This window comes from Narcine bancroftii, chromosome 4, assembly GCF_036971445.1.
Source record: "Narcine bancroftii isolate sNarBan1 chromosome 4, sNarBan1.hap1, whole genome shotgun sequence".
Lineage (NCBI taxonomy): Eukaryota > Metazoa > Chordata > Chondrichthyes > Torpediniformes > Narcinidae > Narcine > Narcine bancroftii.
This window is the reverse complement of record NC_091472.1, coordinates 38885410-38903935: the sequence shown is the minus strand read 5'-3', so window position 1 is coordinate 38903935 and position 18526 is coordinate 38885410. Positions and strand designations below refer to the sequence as shown.

Genomic DNA, 18526 nt, shown 5'->3' with positions numbered 1-18526 from the left:
CCTTACTTATTGTGCACTATTTATATATATATATTGTTGTCAAAGTGTTTCATATGAACGTTTCCTGCTGCAAAACCCTATTTCGTGACTTGTTTTTGACAATAAATTCTGATTCTGAATCAACATTTCTCAATCTATCACCATTTATACACAGAATCTTTGACCACCATTGTTGCTGGTTCATACTTCTCTTTTTTTTTCCCTTTGCCCTCAATTCTTAAATAATTTCTACTCTCCATTCTGTTGGAACATATAGTTTTGAAATTTTGATGACCATCTCTGGACTCATTTCTTCAAAATTATGATATAAATCACTTTCCTTTTGCTACCAGAAACTGACTTTATCACCTTTTGTCTGTTGGCCTGTGCCGCTCCCCCTGCCCACTCTTCCCTTCTCACCCATACTTTTTATTCAGGTACCTGCCTGCTTTTTCCTCAGGCACGAAAAGCAAGTTATATATCTTTGCCTCCTATGGGCACTGTGAGACCTGCTGAATTCTTCCAGCATTTTTTTTTCTACAAACTCGAGTAATGTTAACAAGCATAAAGTGGAAGATAGAACAATTCTAAAGAAATGTGAGGCATGATTAGAATTGTCTGTTTTGTTTCTTAGTTTTTATCTCCTTGAACTGACAGAGAAAATGCTTTGTAATTTTCATCAAGCTTCCAATGCAAAATAATGCTAGCTATGTGAAATATTTGTTGCACTCTCCTCATCTATGAGAAACAAGTGATTGGTCCAGATTTTGCCATGAGTTTCTTTGACCAAGTTCCCCTTGCCTAGTGCTGGGAAGTCAAAACAAGTTCATGGTCCATCACTGCATTTCATTAGAGTTCACTAGAGAAACTTCCTTGCAAATTTGCTGATTGGTATTTGTCTGCCAGTCCAGGTTTTCACACATCATCGTCCCAAATCTGCTGTAACACTTGCATGTAAAAATGCCAGTAGTTGCTACAAGATTACTAACATTTCCCAACAACTTTTAGCCCAATAAATGTCCCTTGTCTAAAACAGAATTATCCTTTGATTGTTTTACATTGCACAGGAGTGTAAGTTTGGCTTATGTACATTAATACATGATGAGGGAGTTGAGGAGGGAATAATTTATAGTCTGGAGTTGATTTATAAAAGTATGATTAATTTTAAACCATTATCCTAAGTAGAGCCGAAAGAGCACATGTAAAAAGAGAATAAAACATTTTCACCTTGGTGGTTATGTGATTCATATGAATTTTATACACCAATGCCACTTTGAAATGTACCATTCTGGATTTTGATTATCAATCACATTAGCCAAGTCATCAAGGTACGTTTGTTATTGATGGCCTTGGAGATCTCTCTAAGCTGGTACAAAATTGGGATAGATCTGGAATGTCTCGGCAAGCAGGTTTATGTGATGTGTTGATGTGGTAGCAATTTACGAGGGGCAAATAAATAGAAAATATGACCAGTGACATTCGAGTTCCTGAGTTTTTTTTTAATTGTCTTGAAAAACATTCACATATTTTCCATGTACAATATGACCTATCATGGGACGTGGTTTTAGAAATCAGGATATGAATCGCACTGTTTTTAAATTAATAGCAGTAAATAGAATTTTTTTTACTGTTTCATTTTCTCACATTGTGAATGTAGAGTTTAATTGTCCACTTTTCAGTTGATGTAATGCAGTCAGGATTTGCCTGCGGTAATGTTTCATTTTGTATTTCTCAAATGACTTATCAGCTTTGTGACTATTTGAGTAATTTTCAGGAACATTATTACAGTTCTTTGGTGGAAAACTAGGAAATGAAGCTGATCAGTGAATTTCCACATCTCAGCCTGTGGCTATATTCCAATTTCGTAGGAATGTTTTATGTGGCATTGGGACTAAAGCATTTGACATTTTGAATGCAATCAGCCTCTTGATCTTAATTCAACGTAAAAATTCTTGACACTGGTCAGTGAGACATCATGCAAATACACTAAATCTTGACTAAATCCATTCCATTGTTATCCAGGGATCTTATTAAGATCAGTAAATAAGGTAAGAGTGAAATTTTTAAACACTGATTTCATATCATAGAAGAAGACTGTGTGTTTATGGAAACTGTTAGCAGTCTGATGATACAGCAAAATGGGATTGGGAGAGTTTTCAACAAAAGGAAGAAACAAAGGGGGAAATTTCTCCATGGGCTGGAATCAAATATAGCATACAGGTAAAATATTTTGCTAGTTGGGCTAAGACATCACTGCAGTTAAACTCATTTGGCTTCAGCTGTTTGATCAGTGACCTTTGCTCAAAAGCAAGGTACAATGTGGATCAATTTACTGATAGGTGCATTTTTTTTTGTTGTAAGTGTGATTGCTCAGGTAAAATTGCAGCAAATCTGTCTGCACCAAGATTTGGTTAATACGCAAAATTATTCTCAAAAGTTGCAGTGAATATTTCAGAAAAGACCATAGATGATGTGCATGTCTGCATATCTGAACCCTCACCATTAATATTCGTGGACCCCTATTGACCAGAAATCCAAGTCGACATTATCTGAAAGTGGTATCACAGGTAGATAGGGTTATAAAGAAAGCATTTGATACATTGGCCTTCATAAATTGAAGAATTGAGAAAAAGAGTTGGAATGTTATGGTGAAGTTGTATAAAACATTAGTGAGGCCAAATTTGCAGTATTGTGTGCAGCTTTGGTCATGTAACTACAGGAAATTCCGACTTTTTCAGTAACATTGCAACGAAAAGTGATTAAATTACTTCTGGCCCAACACAGGAAATAAGTAACAATCAATGGTCAGAAACTATTCTACTCTTATATTCAGCATTAGTAAAACGAGGTTGCAAATGTGCTGATGCCAAAAATAAATCAATCCTTGAAAATTAATCATGATGTGAAGAATAAAATGAAAAATCTTTCTCAGTAGGATTTAGCCTTCTCCAAACCTCTATCAAATTTAAGTCTTTCATCAGAGAAGCCAATTGGACCACTGCTTTTGATTTTTTCAAAGTTTTCGGAGATTTATCCAATAATGGATCTAATACACAATTGAAATCTCCCCCAATCAAGATATTTTCCTTCGCTTGATTCAGAGTTAAAAAAGCTTCAGACCTAAATTGCTCTTCGTCAACATTAGGTGCATACACATTTAACAAAGACCATGACTCGGCAAACAATTTACAATTAATCATTAAGATTCGACCAGCTGTTTCCACCGAGGATTCAAGTTCAAATGGTATTTTCTTTTGAATCAAAATCACCACTCCTCATGCTTTCGGATTAAAAGAAGATGGAATTACATGGCCAACCCAGTCTCTCTTCAATTTTGAATGTTCTTTTTCGGTTAAATAAGTTTCCTGCAAAAAAAGCAACATCCACTTTCATCTTTTTTATATCAGCTAAAACACATTTACACTTAAATGTTGCAAAATTCTCCCTCCCTCCCTCATGTTCTCTCCTTCACATACACTCTCTCCTTCCCTACCACCCACAATCTCTCCCTCCCTCCATGTCTCTCCCTCCCTCCATCCACTTTTTAAAAAATTTTATTGGATCCGAGCCCTCAATTCCTTCCAGAATTCCCACTATTTTGACATTATTCCGGCGATTTTGATTTTCCAAAGAGTCTATCTTCTTCAAATAATCTTTCTTCTGAATTTCCCATCCAACAAAAGAATCTTCCACTTTTTCTATTTTTTCTTTATTACGTTCCACATGTTCTCTACAGTCTTGAAAGGCGCCTTCCATTTTCTTAAAATTATCTTGAACTCTGTCCACCATATTCAAACATCTATTGACATCAGCTTTAACAGCAGAAATACCTTTCTTAACACAAATATTATTCATTTTTTCAGTCATGTTCATAAATCCATGGTCAATCTGAGTGGTCATTTGTGTTGACATGTTACCCATTTGATGAGCTATAGATTCAAGAATTGTAAAGACAGCATCAAAAGTAGATTCACTTTTCTCTCCTTAAGGCCTACCTTCTCTCAATTCAACAGTAGTCGATGTTGTTTCTTCAATACCTTCAGTTTGCAAAGAAGCTTTCCCTTGCTGTTCTTTCAATTCCACCGATGATTTACTCACTTTACTCCTGGTCTGCATGCCGACAGACCTGGACCCGACATGTTAGACCCTTTGCCGGTCAACGTCACTGATGGCCCAAACCCTCTCGAGGAGATTGCAGACCCGGGACGCACCATGCATGCCCGGCAATGCCAGGGCCCGTGCATGTGTGTTTTCTGACGCGCTGCCTCGGGCCTCCACGCCGCAGGGTCCCGCAGCGGTATCGTACACTTAGCCCAACGTTGTGCACTCCAGCGATTCTACAGCGCACTCGACGTCACGAGCGTGCTGATCAAGATAAGATGAAAAAATTGGAAGCCCGGTGCCATCTTGCGAGGGCGCCAGAGTAATACTCAAGCAGGTTGGAGTACGTTGATGCATACAAAAATCTAAGCAACGTTATTACAAGTTGGGGATAGAGCTCATAAAGTCTTAACATGGCAATTAAAAACAGAACAAGCATCGAGAACTATTAATGCTGTGAGAAAAAATAATTCAGTTACTTATAAACCTCAGGAAATTAATGGCCAATTTTTATCATTTTACCAGAAACTGTATACTTCTGAGAGAGTTCAAGACGATGGTTCTATTGATTCTGTTTTGTCGGATTTAAATTTGCCAATATTAGGGGAAGATGATGTGGGGAAATTGGACTCTCCTTTTACTGATTTAGAGATAAAGGATGTTATTCAACAAATATCTAATGGGAAGTCCCCAGGAGAGGATGGATTTACTATTGAATTTTATAAAGCTTTTTATGATGATTTGTCTCCTCTATTTATGGATGTTCTTCACCAGGTGACGTAGGAACAAGCTTTACCAGATTCATGTTTGAGTGCAATAATAACGGTTATACAAAATAAGACAGAGACCCTTTGAATGTAGCTTCATATTGGCCAATTTATTTATTGAATGTAGATTATAAAATAATAATAAAATTATTGGCAAATAAACTTGCTAAGTATTTACCCCAATTGGTACATGTAGATTAGGCTGGTTTTATTAAAAATAGATATGCCTCTGACAATATTCTTAGAGTGATTTTGTTGATCAATGCATCATGTCAGCAACCCCATCCTACCAATGGTAGTTGCTCTTGATGCTGAAAAATCTTTTGATCGGGTTGAATGGAATTTTTTATTTAAAGTCTTGGAGAAATTTAAATTTGGACCCTTTTTTATTGGTTGGGTGAAGGCATTATATAATAATCCTGTTGCTAGGGTGGTGACAAATGTTCAAACTTCTTCCCTATTTAGATGATCACGTTCAACTTGTCAAGGTTGTCCTTTGTTGCCAGCTCTATTTGCGTTGGTCATCGAACCATTAGCTTAAGCTATAAGGCACAATGAGAATATTAGAGGTATAAGAATAGCAGATGATGAATATAAGATTAATTTATTTGCTGATGATGTTTTGATATATTTAACTAATCCGGAACTATCTTTAATTTATTTGCAAGAATGTTTAGAACAATATGGTGTATTGTCAGGATATAAGGTGAATTGGGACAAAAGTGAAATATTACCAATTTCTGATGCAAATTATGATCAGTGGAGACAAATAACTAAATTTCGTTGGACTGATAAAGTTAAGTGTCTGGGTATAGGTTGAGTAAATTGTATTAAGATTAATGTTTTTCCGTGAATTCAGTATCTTTTTCAGTCGATTCCTTGTTTACTTTCAAAATTTTTTTTTCAGGACATAAATAAAGTAGTACGAGAATTTTTATGAAAGGGGAAGTTAGCTTCCGATTTTAAAACATTTGTTAGATATTTGGACTAAAAGGAATTTATTGATAGGTACGAAAGACCTAGTGTATCCAGCCTCTTCCTATAACTCATGCCTTCCAGTTCCAGCAATATCCTGCTAAATCTACTCTGCACCCTTTCCAACTCCAAGTATTGACTCACCTACACTTTATGCAGCTATATCAGGATGTTCCAATTTTTTGTCCTGAATCCCCTCCTCAATGAAAGCAAGTGTGCCAAATGCCTTTTTCATTAATGTCCACCTGAATCACCACTATCAGGGAACTATGCACCAGTTGATCAAGGTATCTCTCTTCTGCAACACTCACATATAACAAATAGACAGGTGGAGCTGTTTCTGAGAAAGAGAAGAGAGAAAATTTACCAGAGATGGATGTGATTTTATAGAGAAAGGAGGGGCGAAAGGTTTGGAGGGATTTGAGCCAAATGCTGGCAAAAATGGAAATGGTTTGGTTGGCATTGGCAAGTTGGGCTAAAGGGCCAGTTTCTATACTGTAAAGCTGTGATTCTACTGTATCTCAGCTTCAATTGTGCAAATATGATCCTAAATTATTTGATACATCTGTTGGAGTTTGCACATTTAAGTCTCTTCATGGTATCCCAGTTTTTCCCTATCCCAAAGACATGCTGCTTGGTAAGTTCATTGGTCACAGCCTAGTGTTGGTGGTGGTAGAATAATCATGGAGGAATTAATGGGTGTGTGAGAAGAGAACTGGTTACAGCACAGTAAATGGGAAAATGGGAGTTGATGGCAGAAGGGCCTTCTTTACAGTATGAAATCCCGAGGGTGGATTTTCATCACATGGATTCCAATAGTGAAGCACCTTTATGAAAGGTTTGATTGCTTTCTTAAATGTGAATATCATGTACTTTGGTATAATTAATTTCTCCTGTGAATAAATAAAGTGCATAGCTAAAGAGTATATCTGTATTTTTCTGTTTACTCCACAAGGGTTCAACATGACTGTTGGCAAAACAGTTCTCAGTTAAGAATCTGATACCATTGTTATTAAAGATAAATATATTTCCCCATGAAATAGTTCATAGTGTTTTTTTCCTGTCAAATTAACTTCAATATGTTACATTATGATTTTGCATCTCTCAAATAGATAGCATACAGCAACATGTCACAAACTGATGTCCTTTCCTCCAGGGAAAGCATATCAATGCATGTAAACATTTAAGTAATAGATCAGACTTCTGCATTTTTTCAGTCTAAATTGTGAGTGCTTTGATGTACTTTTGCAGCTATTGACTAGTAGAAGGACAAACCCAAGGTAGGCCATACACAGCACTGAGGAGTACAGAGGAACAAAGGGATCTGGGAATTCAGGTACATAATTTCATGAAAGTGGCATCACAGATAGACAGGGTTGTGAAGAAAGCTTTCAGCATTTTGGCCTTTGTAACTTGAAGAATTGAGTACAGGAGTTGGAATGTTATGGTGAGGTTCTATAAGACATTTGTTACGAGCCAAAAGGTCCCCAAAACCCAGCAGCAATAGATATTCACCACAACAAACTTTAAACATGAAAACAGAATCAAACTTTAACTTATCTCTATTAACTTAACTAACCCAAATTAACCCCCTTCTAATTCTAAGCGCACGTGTATTATGTGTGTGTAAATTTAAGAAAGGTTCTTTGGTTCACAGTTCAATCTCACTTCTCCTTCTTCCAAGTTCTCTGGTTGCAGGCACTTCTTATACTGTGCACAGAATTTAACAAGTATAAAGTTCACCAGGCTTTGGTGCTCGAAAGGTAAATTTTTACCACTCAGGAAGGTTCTCGTAGGGTTTGCAGAGAGAGATATGTTGATCCAGGATTTCCACAACTGAGGTACCACCATTAGTCACCTCAATGTCTCGCTGATGAAACTTGCCCCATCAGGGTTCTCCAGATGATAACCTCTTTCTTTCAGGCTATTACAGAATTCCTTTCTGCTCCACTTATTCCAAGAGAAACATCAGACAGATAGCACTCCCAGCCATCTGCCACTCTGGAGCTTTCTGTTTCCAACCAGCTTTTCCTAGCTTGTTTCAGCTGTGACTGTTCAATCTCTTTCAGTGTCACACACACCAGCTGAGAGAGCTTGTTGAGCTTGTTTTCTCTCTCTCTCTCTCTCTCTCTCTCTCTCTCTCTCTCTCTCTCTCTCTCCAACTGTCAACTACTAAAAATCCCATTTGACTCTCACTTACAAAACCCTCCACCTTCTTCAGCAAAACCACAGGAGTTCTCCTTCTTGGTCAAGCTGTTGTCTTAGGTAAACAAAACCCAGGAAGGTAAACAAAACCCAGGAGTGACCTTTCTCTGAGGACTCTGTAGGTACTTGCAAACAGCCAGTCTCTCTCTCCAATCCTGTTCATTTTATGATGTAATTTCAATTAGCACCTACTTGTAAAATGTGCATAAAATTCTCCATTGTTTCTGTAAAGTTCACTGAATATGAATTCTTCAATATTTCAAATAAGATCTGTTTTTAAAATGTGTGCATGTAACCTACTCTAATTTTATCAATTATCTCCCAAATATATATTCCATTACACATTAGTGAGGCTAAATTTGGAGTACTGTATTATGTGCAGTTCTGGTTGCCAAACTGTAGGAAGGATATCAGTAAAATTGAAAGAATGCTGAAAAGATTTACGAGGATGTTGCCAGGTCTTCAGGGAAAGATTAAACATAGGATTTGATTCCTTGGAGCGTAGAAGAATGAGGGGCAATTTAATAGAGATTTACAAAATTATGAGAGGTATAGGCAGATTAAATGTGAGTAGGCTCTTTCCACTTGGATTACGAGAGATAAATACAAGAGGACATGATTTTCGGATGAAAGGTGAAAGATTTGGAGGGAACCTTTTTCACTCAGTGGTGGGAGTATGGAATGAGTTGCCATCTGACGTTGTAAAATATGGGCTCACTCTTAAGTTTTAAAAATAAATTGAATAAATACATGGATGGGAGAGGTCTGGAGGGTTATGAAATGGGTGCAGGTCAGTGGGACTAGCAGAATGATATTTTCAGCACAGACTAGAAAGGCTGAATGGCCTGTTTTCTGTGCTGTTGTGTTCTATGGTTCTAGTATACCAATGGTGATGGTTTAAAATTTACTGCCATTCAGAAGTGACAATCCCTGACATAGAGGTGCAGACAACAAACTGAATAACTAACATTAACAATATATTGTAAAAATGGATAGTAAAAATAAGAATTAAGATGCAATATTTTCAAACCAAATGTTTTAGGATCCTTTCATCTAGTTTTGTTCCATAGCTGATTATTGGAAAACATCACTTTTAGTCTTTCATGAATTATATCAAAACTATTAATCTTTAATAAAAGTGCATGTGTTCACAGAGCAACGGAAGAACACTTGCATCCTTTGCTCAGTGTGTCATCTGTCAGGTAAAATCCAGAATACAATAAACATGGTTCATGAATTTTTCAGTTGCATCTTTAAAGAAAAATATCAGTGGATTACATCATCATCCCAACTTCCTCTGAGTAACCTGAAATCAAAATGAATTATTGTCATATTTGTTCAAGCATTTCTAACCCAGTTGCAATGAAAATCTTCATGAAATACAATTTAATTATTTGGAGTGGAAAATATAAAAGTACCATCCTGAGATACTGGTCATTGTCTTCTTGAATTGGAGTTAATGGATATTATTGTGAGTTTTGACCTTCAACTGCCCCATGTTATAATTGATGTACAGAGTATTTGCAGTTGAACTATATATTACACCCAGATTAAACTAGTTCCAGCTATCAGAATGGACAAGCCATAGGAAATATAAATATAAAATTAAGTGTATGGTTGTGATATGCAGTCCAAAGTCTGCTGTCAGGATTTTAGATAATGGTTATCATTCAAGAGCATTGGTTTTACTCTTTAGGATGTAATTTGAACCACCCAATGATATTATTCCTTATGTAATCTCCACTCTATTTCCATTATTTTCTAATCAGTCCCGACATCTCTTGCTCTACATATACAATGACTCAGTTGTACCCTTGAAGAAAATTTAGAAAATATATGAACTGGTGTATTCAGCCTTGTGCTGAGCATTGACCTCAGCTGGAGATCGATACAGCAGTGCTCCATGAAGCCCAGCTAAAGGTTGATAGCCATTGATTTTTGTACTCAATGTCCTCAGCCCACATTCGTTTGAATGAAGGTGATGCATTAAGTATGTAATCAGATTTGTTTTCTGTTGCTTTTTGCTTCCAGGAAACTCGAGCATGATTGATTTTAAAGGACAAACTGTGATAGTTGAGTTTTGCAGTTAAAATTTTTGAAATATTTTGTCAAGATGGATGTATTTATTAAATGTATTCTTTTGAATTTAAGTTTTTATTTCAAAGTCTAAAGTGTTGGATTACATTGTATACATTTAAAAGTTAAATCCAATTTTAAACAATAATTTCATCTCGATGTATGGAGTTAAATAATGCAATGTAAAAAGAAACATCACTGGATTGCAAATTGGGACTACTTTGTTAGTGAAGATGTCAGAATTATGATTGTTTTTAATATCTTAAGTCATCAGTCTAAGTTGTTTTGTATAGCACATTGCAGCAGTGTTTGGAACTTTCATAATAAATGTCATTATAGTCTTAATTGTAAATAATTAAATCAGTATTTTAAATTAACAGTCCATATTTTGTTCACTTTGCTTAATGGAAAATATAGAGATATAAAAACGTAGATATGCTCTTCTTGGAAAAATGCATATGTAATACACACACACACACACACACACACACACACACACTTTATGATTGAAATGCTGTATTTTCAGGATTTTAGAATTAGTTTACCTTTTGTAGGAAATATGTAAAATAAAATTAAATGCTAAGATTTTATTTTACCTCTTCAACTGTAAAATCAAATCAATTATAGAAAAATCAACAGTTTGAGAGATTTCCCCCCCCCCCAAACTTTAGTTATATATTCATTTTTAGAAATCAACGTGAAAAATAGTACTGGCGTCTTCAAGCTTTTGAAGTTGGCATTACTCCAGTAAAATAGTCAGGACAACATATTTACCATTGTAAGATCGGTGGCTTTGATTGTGAAAGTGTTGATCAGCTGCTCTGCAGTACTCTTCCAATTAACTAAAACATTGCCTCGTGTTAATGGAACAAAATGCTTTTCTTTGAAGGTTTCCTTGTGATTTTTTTGTGCGATTTGACTTGGGACAGAGTGACTTGGGTCAAGCTTTTTCCCCACATTATGAGGAGAGTAAAACTAGAAGATGATTGTTCACACAGTTCCTGATGGTTTGGCTGAAACCTTGGACCAGTTTGCTGAATTGCACTGAATCCGGGAATTGTATGTAATGTATGGCAAAGATCTAAGAGGATGGGCTGTACTATTTCAGACACATTATCTATCTATTTGCTTTTATTTAATTGAAAGTAGTGCACTAAAAATAATCTTCAGTTAAGCATTTATTCCCTTAGCAAGTTGCTAGTTTCACAATATTTAGGTATATCATGCCCTTCACCATGCATACTGCTGTGACCTGTCACACCCATAGTGCTAGTGTGGCTATTTTTTTGTATCACTCCACTGCCTCAGTCAACAAATTATTATCAGTAAACTGTGCAGTTTATTTCACATTGCAGCAAAATCAGAGAATTTTGAGACTTTTTCATTTCATACCCATTTTGGATTGTGAAAACTACCCATACCTCTGGTGCGTTTGAGTCCAGGATTTCTTATGAGCTGGGGTTTAAAGACATGGTGGGTTTGGGGGGGGGGGGGGGGGGGAGGGGGAGATGAAATTTCCTTTCCAAAAGATCCATCCATTGAATTTCAGATTTCTTAGATAATACTGATACAACCAGTAAACTGATGAAATATATTTAATAGGTAAAATTCTGAGCACAATGTAACCAGGAATGATACAGCAGAATGATTTGTCAATTTTCCACAGACATTTGGGATCTCTTTGGAGGAAGGTACATCCTATACAAAAAGAATGTTTGCACCTGAACCCAAAGGGGACTAATATCCTAGCACCCATGAAATGATGGTGGCCGATAGCCTTGCCAACCTCAACTTCCTTTCGAAGTATAGGCACTGCTGCCACTTTCTGACTAATGATGAGGTGCTGTGGGTCCAGAATAGGCTGTCCTTTTAAATAGAAGCTCCCCACTCTCTCCACAGCAGAACATTTGATATGTAGAGGCGAGTAGTCCTTTGTCCTCCTGAAGTCTATATCATCTCCTTTGTCTTGTCCATGTTGAGACTCAGCTTTTTGCTCTTGCACCACTGTACAAGCCTTTCACCCTCCTCTATAAACTGACTTATCATTGTTGCCGAAGAAGCCAACTACCTTTGTGCCATCTGCAAACTTGATAATTCTGTTAGAGATGAACCTGGCAGTACAGTCGTGAGTTAGCTGCAGTTGCAGCTGACCATGCAGCCCTGAGGTGTGCCAGTGCTCAGTGTGATGGTGTTTGAGGTTTTGTTGCCAACCCAGTCTGACTGTGATTTCTCAGTCAAGAAGACCAGGATTCATTTGCAGATAGGGGTACTGAATCCCAGCAAGGACAGTTTATCTACCAGCTTCTGAGATGAGATTGCGTTGATGAACAACAGCCTGGCATATGAGGCATCGCTTTCAATGTGTTAAGATGGAGTAGAGGGTCAGGGCTATTGCATTTTCCATGGATTGGTTTAGCCAATAGGCTAACTGGAATGGGTCCATTATTGCTAGTAGCTGTGCTTTGATATGCTCCATTACCAGTCATTCAAAGCACTTCATGATCCTACAGGTCAGTACCACTGGTCAGTTACCAACGCTCTCTTGGGCACTAAGATGATGGTAACTGCCTTGACTCCTGTGGGATCAATAAACTGCTGGAGTTATATATTGAAGATGTCCGTTAGGACCTCAGTTAGCTGGTTTACACGCCCCCTCAACACCCGACCAGGTATGTGCAGGGTTCAACATTGGTTTATCCCACTGGGACAAGGAAAAGATGGTAAGAAAAGGAACCATGACTAACAAAACAGGTCAGGCAACTAGTCAAGAGGAAAAAGGAAGCATACATTAGATATAGGAGGGATTAAACAGGAAGGGGTCATGAGAAGTATATGGTAGCCAGGAAAGAGCTTAAGAAAGGATTTAGGAGAGCTTGAAGGGGCATGAGAAGGCCTTGGCATGTAGGATTAAAGAGAACCCCAAGGCATTCTATGCATATGTGAAGTACAGAAGGATGATGGGAATGAAGGTGAGGTCACTAAAGGATAAAGAAGACAAGGTGCCTGAAAGCAGAGGAGGTTGGGGAGGTCCTAAATGAATACTTTGCATCAGTATTCACAAGAGAAAAGGATCTTGATCACCCTGTGTGCTGGACAATGTGGAGATTAAGGAAGTGGAAGTACTGGATCTTCTTAAAAAGATTGATAAGTCCCTGGGGCCAGACGTGATATACCCCAGGCTGCTGTGGGAAGTGAGATGAGAGATAGACCAGTCAGTCTTATATCACTGGTGTGCAAAATAATGGAGAGGATTCTTAAGTATAGGATATATGAGCATTTGGAGAAGTACAGACAACTCAGGGATGGCTTTGTGAAGGGAAGATTGTGCTTCACAAGTCTAATTTGAGTTTGTTGAGGAGGTAACAAAAGAAATTGATGAGAGTAGGGTGGTAGATGTTGTCTACATGGATTTTAGCAAGGCATGCATTTGACATGGTCACCCATGAGAGACATCCAGAAAGTCATGAGGCATGGGATCAGCGGAACCTTGGCCGTGTGGATAAAAAATTGGCTTGTAGGTAGAAAGCAGAGAGTAGTAGTGGAAGGAATGTATTCTGCCTCGATGTCACTGACTAGTGGAGTGCCACAAGGACCTATTCTGGGACCCTTGCTCTTTGTGATTTTTATAAATGACCTGGATAAAGAGGTGGAAGGATGGTTCAGCAAGTTTGCAGATGACATAAAGGTTGGAAGAGTTGTGGATGATATAGAAGATTTTGTGATAAAGAAGATATAGACAGTATACAGAGCTGGGCAGATGAATTTTAATCCGGATAAGTGTGAAATAATACATTTTGGAAGGACAAGCCAGAAGGCTGAGAACAGGATTACTGGTCAGTTACTTAAGAGTGTGGATGAACAGAGGGACCTTGGGGTGCAAATCCATGCATCCCTCAAGATCGCCACATAGGTGGAGGATAGTTAAGAAGGCCCATGAGATGCTGGGATTCATTAATGGGGGATTGAATACAGGAGTAGAGAAGTTGTGATGCAACTTGGTAAGACCTCAATTAGAGTATTGTGTTCAGTTCTGGTCACCTTATTATAGGAAGGATGTGGAAGCTATGGCGAGGGTGCAGAGGGATTTAACAGGATGTTGCCTGGATTGGGAAACAAGTCTTAGGAGGCAAGATTAGCAGAGCTGGGACTTTTTCCTTTGGAGCATAGAAGGATGAGAGGAGACTTGATCAAGGTCGGCAAGATTATGAGAGGCATAGATAGGTTGGACAGCCAGCACTGTTTCCCAGAGCAAGATCAGCAATCACCAGAGGACATGTGTACAAAGTTAAGGGAGGGAAATTTAGGGGAGGCATCAGGAGTAAGTTTTTTTTTACATAGAGAATTGTGGGTGCCTGGAAAGCCTTGCTGGGGACAGTGGTGGAGGATGAAAGACTGGGGACATTTTAGAGACTCTTAGACAAACACATGGATGAAAGAAAAATAGTGTTGTGTGGTAGGGAGGGTTTCATACATTTTTTTAGGAAGGAATGTATGTTGGCCCAACATCGAAGGCTGAAGGGCCTGTACTATTCCATGTTCTGCTGCTTTCTTTGAGTTCACCCTTTGATAGGATCCTCCTCACCTTGGCTGTGGCTCTGCAGGGTGCCTGTTCCTTGGGTGGAGGGGGTGTGGCGGGGGGGGAGTGTCACTCTTTGTTTTTCCCATCAAACCGTGCGTAGAAGAGGTTCAGGAAGGGAAACATCATTATTCCTGACCCTTAAGGTTGCCTTGTGGACTCTAATGGTTTTAATTCCTTTCCACTTGTGCCTTGTGATACCAGTGTTGTACAGTTGTCTGTGGATCTTGCGAACTTACCTTTGCTTTGTCTTCCTGATTGCCTGGGAGAGATTCACCCTTGTAGTTCTTTGTACCTCAAGGACTTAATTTTTTTTTGTTCTTGCTTCTGGCTCCAAGCTTTTAATCCAGCTACCATTAGTTTTACTTATTTCATAATCAGCAACTTTTCCAGAAAAAAATAGATGTGATGAGCTTAATTTCTTTCTGAAAAGTAATCAGTTCCACAGTTGACATTATGGTGAGATATTAATAGAAAATTCTTTTAGTGACATCAAGGTTGGTGGTCGTAAAATAGTTTTAATTCTTCTGGAAAGGAAGCATCTTTATAAATTGATGAGCATTTTGATGAAATTTTCAAATTTTGACATACTGTGTTTCTCATTTTTCTTTCAACTATTTCAGGTTCTTGTCCTTCATTGGTGGAAAATTGTGTGACATTGGAATCCCTGCTATCCAGAACAGTATTAACACTGCATGGAAAAATAATTCAATGGATACTTTAGCTCAAAAACTAGATACAACTGCACCAACACTTCAGATGATTATTGATGGTCTGAAGCAACCTCGTGACTATGACATTAGAGCAGGTAATGAGTTTCAACAATGGCCTTGGGTTGATCAATGACGACAGCAATTATTTCTAATTTAAGTAAATATTTCTAAATATCTGAATTGATATATAGATTAAGGATAACTTTTGCTTACTATTTTAAAGAGTGAACTGCTGGAGGAGCACATCAGGTCTAGCAACATCTGGGGAGTCCAGAGAAGAAAGTCTGCCAGTATAAGGAGGAGGGGGAAAGGTGGAGAAGAGGGCCAGTTGGTGATAGTTGGACAGCAGGGCTGAAGAATGATGGACAGATGGAGGCAGGGATGGAATCTGATAAGTAAGTAAGATATTGATGAGAGCCATTAATGGTGAGGTGAAGGGCAGCTGGAGAAAGGTTTGAACGAGTGAAATGTGCAGGTAGTATTCGATGGAATCAGGAGGGGGAGTGGTGAAAATGAGCTATGGGGTTGCTGGAAAGGAGACAAAAAAATAGGATAGGAGGTTCCATCTAAGCTGTGTGCATGCACGCACTAAAGAAATTGGTGTGTGGGTGTGGTGACGTACATTCTTGTATTGGCGAACCGGCCCCACTTGTCACGTGCAGTCGGCGGGGCCGTCTCTTCCGGTCCAGGCTGGAAGGTCGTGTATGCGCTTGCATCATTGGGATGTTGGGGACGGAACGTGGATGGGACTTAAAGGCTGCAGTGCAAGATTCAAATTAAAGCAGTTGTGATACCGGAGCTCACAGTCTGTTGTCTCAGTCTCTTCGCTGCGCTCGATCACAACATGCTACATTGGTGACCCTGATGAGTCTCTCCGTCCTGAAGACTCCAAACAATGGAATAAGCAGCTGTAGGTGCCATTGTATTGAAGCTACCAACCTCCTGGACAAACAGGCCCCGCACTTGGTTTGGCCAAGTGGAGGCCCAGTTCCAGATCAAACAGATAACTTCCGATTCGATGAGATACTACTTCTACATTGTCAGCTCACTCGACCAGGATGCTGCCTCACAGGTCGATGACCTCATGCAGGCGCCACCAGAGGAAGGTAAATGCATGGCTCTGAAAAACCTCCTTATTAGCATATATGGACTCTCATGGCACGAGCAAGCAGCCAGGCTCTTGCACTTGAATGGCTTAGGTAATAAGATCCCTCTGCTCTCGTGGATGAAATGCTCATGCCGGTGGAAGGGCACAAGCCCTGCCTCATGTTCATGCAAGCATTCCTTGAGCAGATGCCTGAGGACATCAGGCTCCTCTTGGCCGATGTAGACTTCAGCAACCCATACAAAGTTGCAGTGTGTGTGGATGTTCTCCACCTTTCGAAATGTGGAGCCATAGACTCCATCAACTGTGTTTCGCGGCCACCACGAAGGACAATGCCAAAGTCTAGTTCACCACGTGAGCAGGTCCCACCCCATCAGAAAACAGAGTGGCCCAATCCCAAATGTTGTTTCTAACACCAGTGTTGGGGGGTGTCCGCCCGTAGATGCCACCAGCCATGTTTGTTCCTAGGAAGCTTTCTCTGCGTCTGGGACAGCATCTCAGGATGCAAGTTCCTGGTGGACATGGGGATAGAGATTAGAGTCATACCTCCATGGCACTTGAGACACGCACAATACCCCACGGCCCTTCCCTTCTGATTACCAATAACATCACCATGCAAACTTTTGGAAAAAGGCGTATTCCTGATGTTTTGGCGACAGCACATTCTAGTGGTCCTTCACCCTCGCTTTGGTGGACAAATACCTGCTCGGCACAGATTTCCTCCGGGCTCATTCTCTACTCGTCGATCTCCAGGGCAAGCGACTGGTCCACGCTCAGACTTTCCACATGGTGTCCCTCTGCTGATCAAACGAACCGTCCACCCAGCTCGCTTCTGTGGAAACCAAACACGGCCAGTACAGTCAACTCCTTGCAGACTTTCACTCCATTCTGCGCCCATAGTTTACAGCAGCCATGCCCAAACATAGAGTCCAACACCAAATTGCCCACTGCCTGGCCCCAGACAAACTCAACCTTGCTAAGGAAGAGTTTAGGCACATGGAGGAGCTGGGCATCATCTGTCATTCCGATAGTCCATGGGCCTCGCCCCTCCACTTGGTGCTCAAGTTCAATGGCAGCTGGAAGCCCTGTGGTGATTACAGACACCACAATAACACTGGACTGCTACCAATTCCCCTTATCCAGGATTTTGCAGCATATCTTCACGGCACAAAGCTTTTCTCCAAAGCCGACTTAATCTGGAGATACCATCAGATCCCCATACACCCGAACAATGTCCAAAAGACTTCTATCATCACCCTGTTCTGCCTCTTCAAGTTCCTATTCATACTGTTTGGTTTGAAAAATGTGGCACAGACCTTTTAGCAACTCATGGATGTGGTCAGGAGAGTCTTGCCTTTCCTTTTCACCTACTTTGATGACATCTTGGTAGCCAGAAGTTCACCTGCAGAACACATGATACACCTCCATCAGGTGTTCACTCGCCTTGCCAGTTCGGCCTGACGGAAATAGACTTTCTGAACCACAAGATCACTCCAACTGGTGCTATCCCTTTAACAGACAAAGTCGATGCCATCCGGCAGTTTGCCAGACCAACGACACTGAGGGGCTTTCAGGAATTCATGGGTTTCATCCCTGCAGCAGCCAAGATTATGTGGACTCTCTTCACATTAATGCCGGGCTCGTCGAAGGAGTTTGAATGGACAGAGGAGGCACACAGTGTGTTCGAACAGACCAAAGAAGCTCTGGCCCACCTAACGATACTGGTACACCTACGGATGGATGTACCGACAGCCGTCACAGTCAACGGGTCCAACACAGCCGTGGGCGCTGTCCTGGAACACTTTGTTGATGATTCATGGTAACCCCTTGCTTTCTTCAGTTGACACCTGCAACCACCTGAATTGAAGTACAGCACATTTGACAGAGAACTACTTACCCTTTACTTGTCTGTTACTTCCTTGAGAGGCGCCCATTCACCATCTGCACCGACCACAAGTTGCTTACTTTTGCCTTCGCAAAGTCCTCCGGCCCATGGTCTGCCTGACAACGGAGACACTTGTCCTACGTC

The 18526-nt window shown here is 39.7% G+C and overlaps 1 protein-coding gene across 4 annotated transcripts in view; it reads left to right on the top strand.

Annotated features, from left to right (window-relative positions):
• srbd1 (S1 RNA binding domain 1) overlaps positions 1–18526 on the top strand; it is a 360487-nt gene that overhangs the window by 328625 nt on the left and 13336 nt on the right. For all 4 annotated transcript variants that reach the window (XM_069931091.1, XM_069931094.1, XM_069931092.1 and 1 more), the window contains one exon: positions 15303–15487. In XM_069931091.1, the coding sequence (XP_069787192.1) occupies positions 15303–15487 (185 nt within the window). The remainder of the gene's footprint in view (positions 1–15302; positions 15488–18526) is intronic.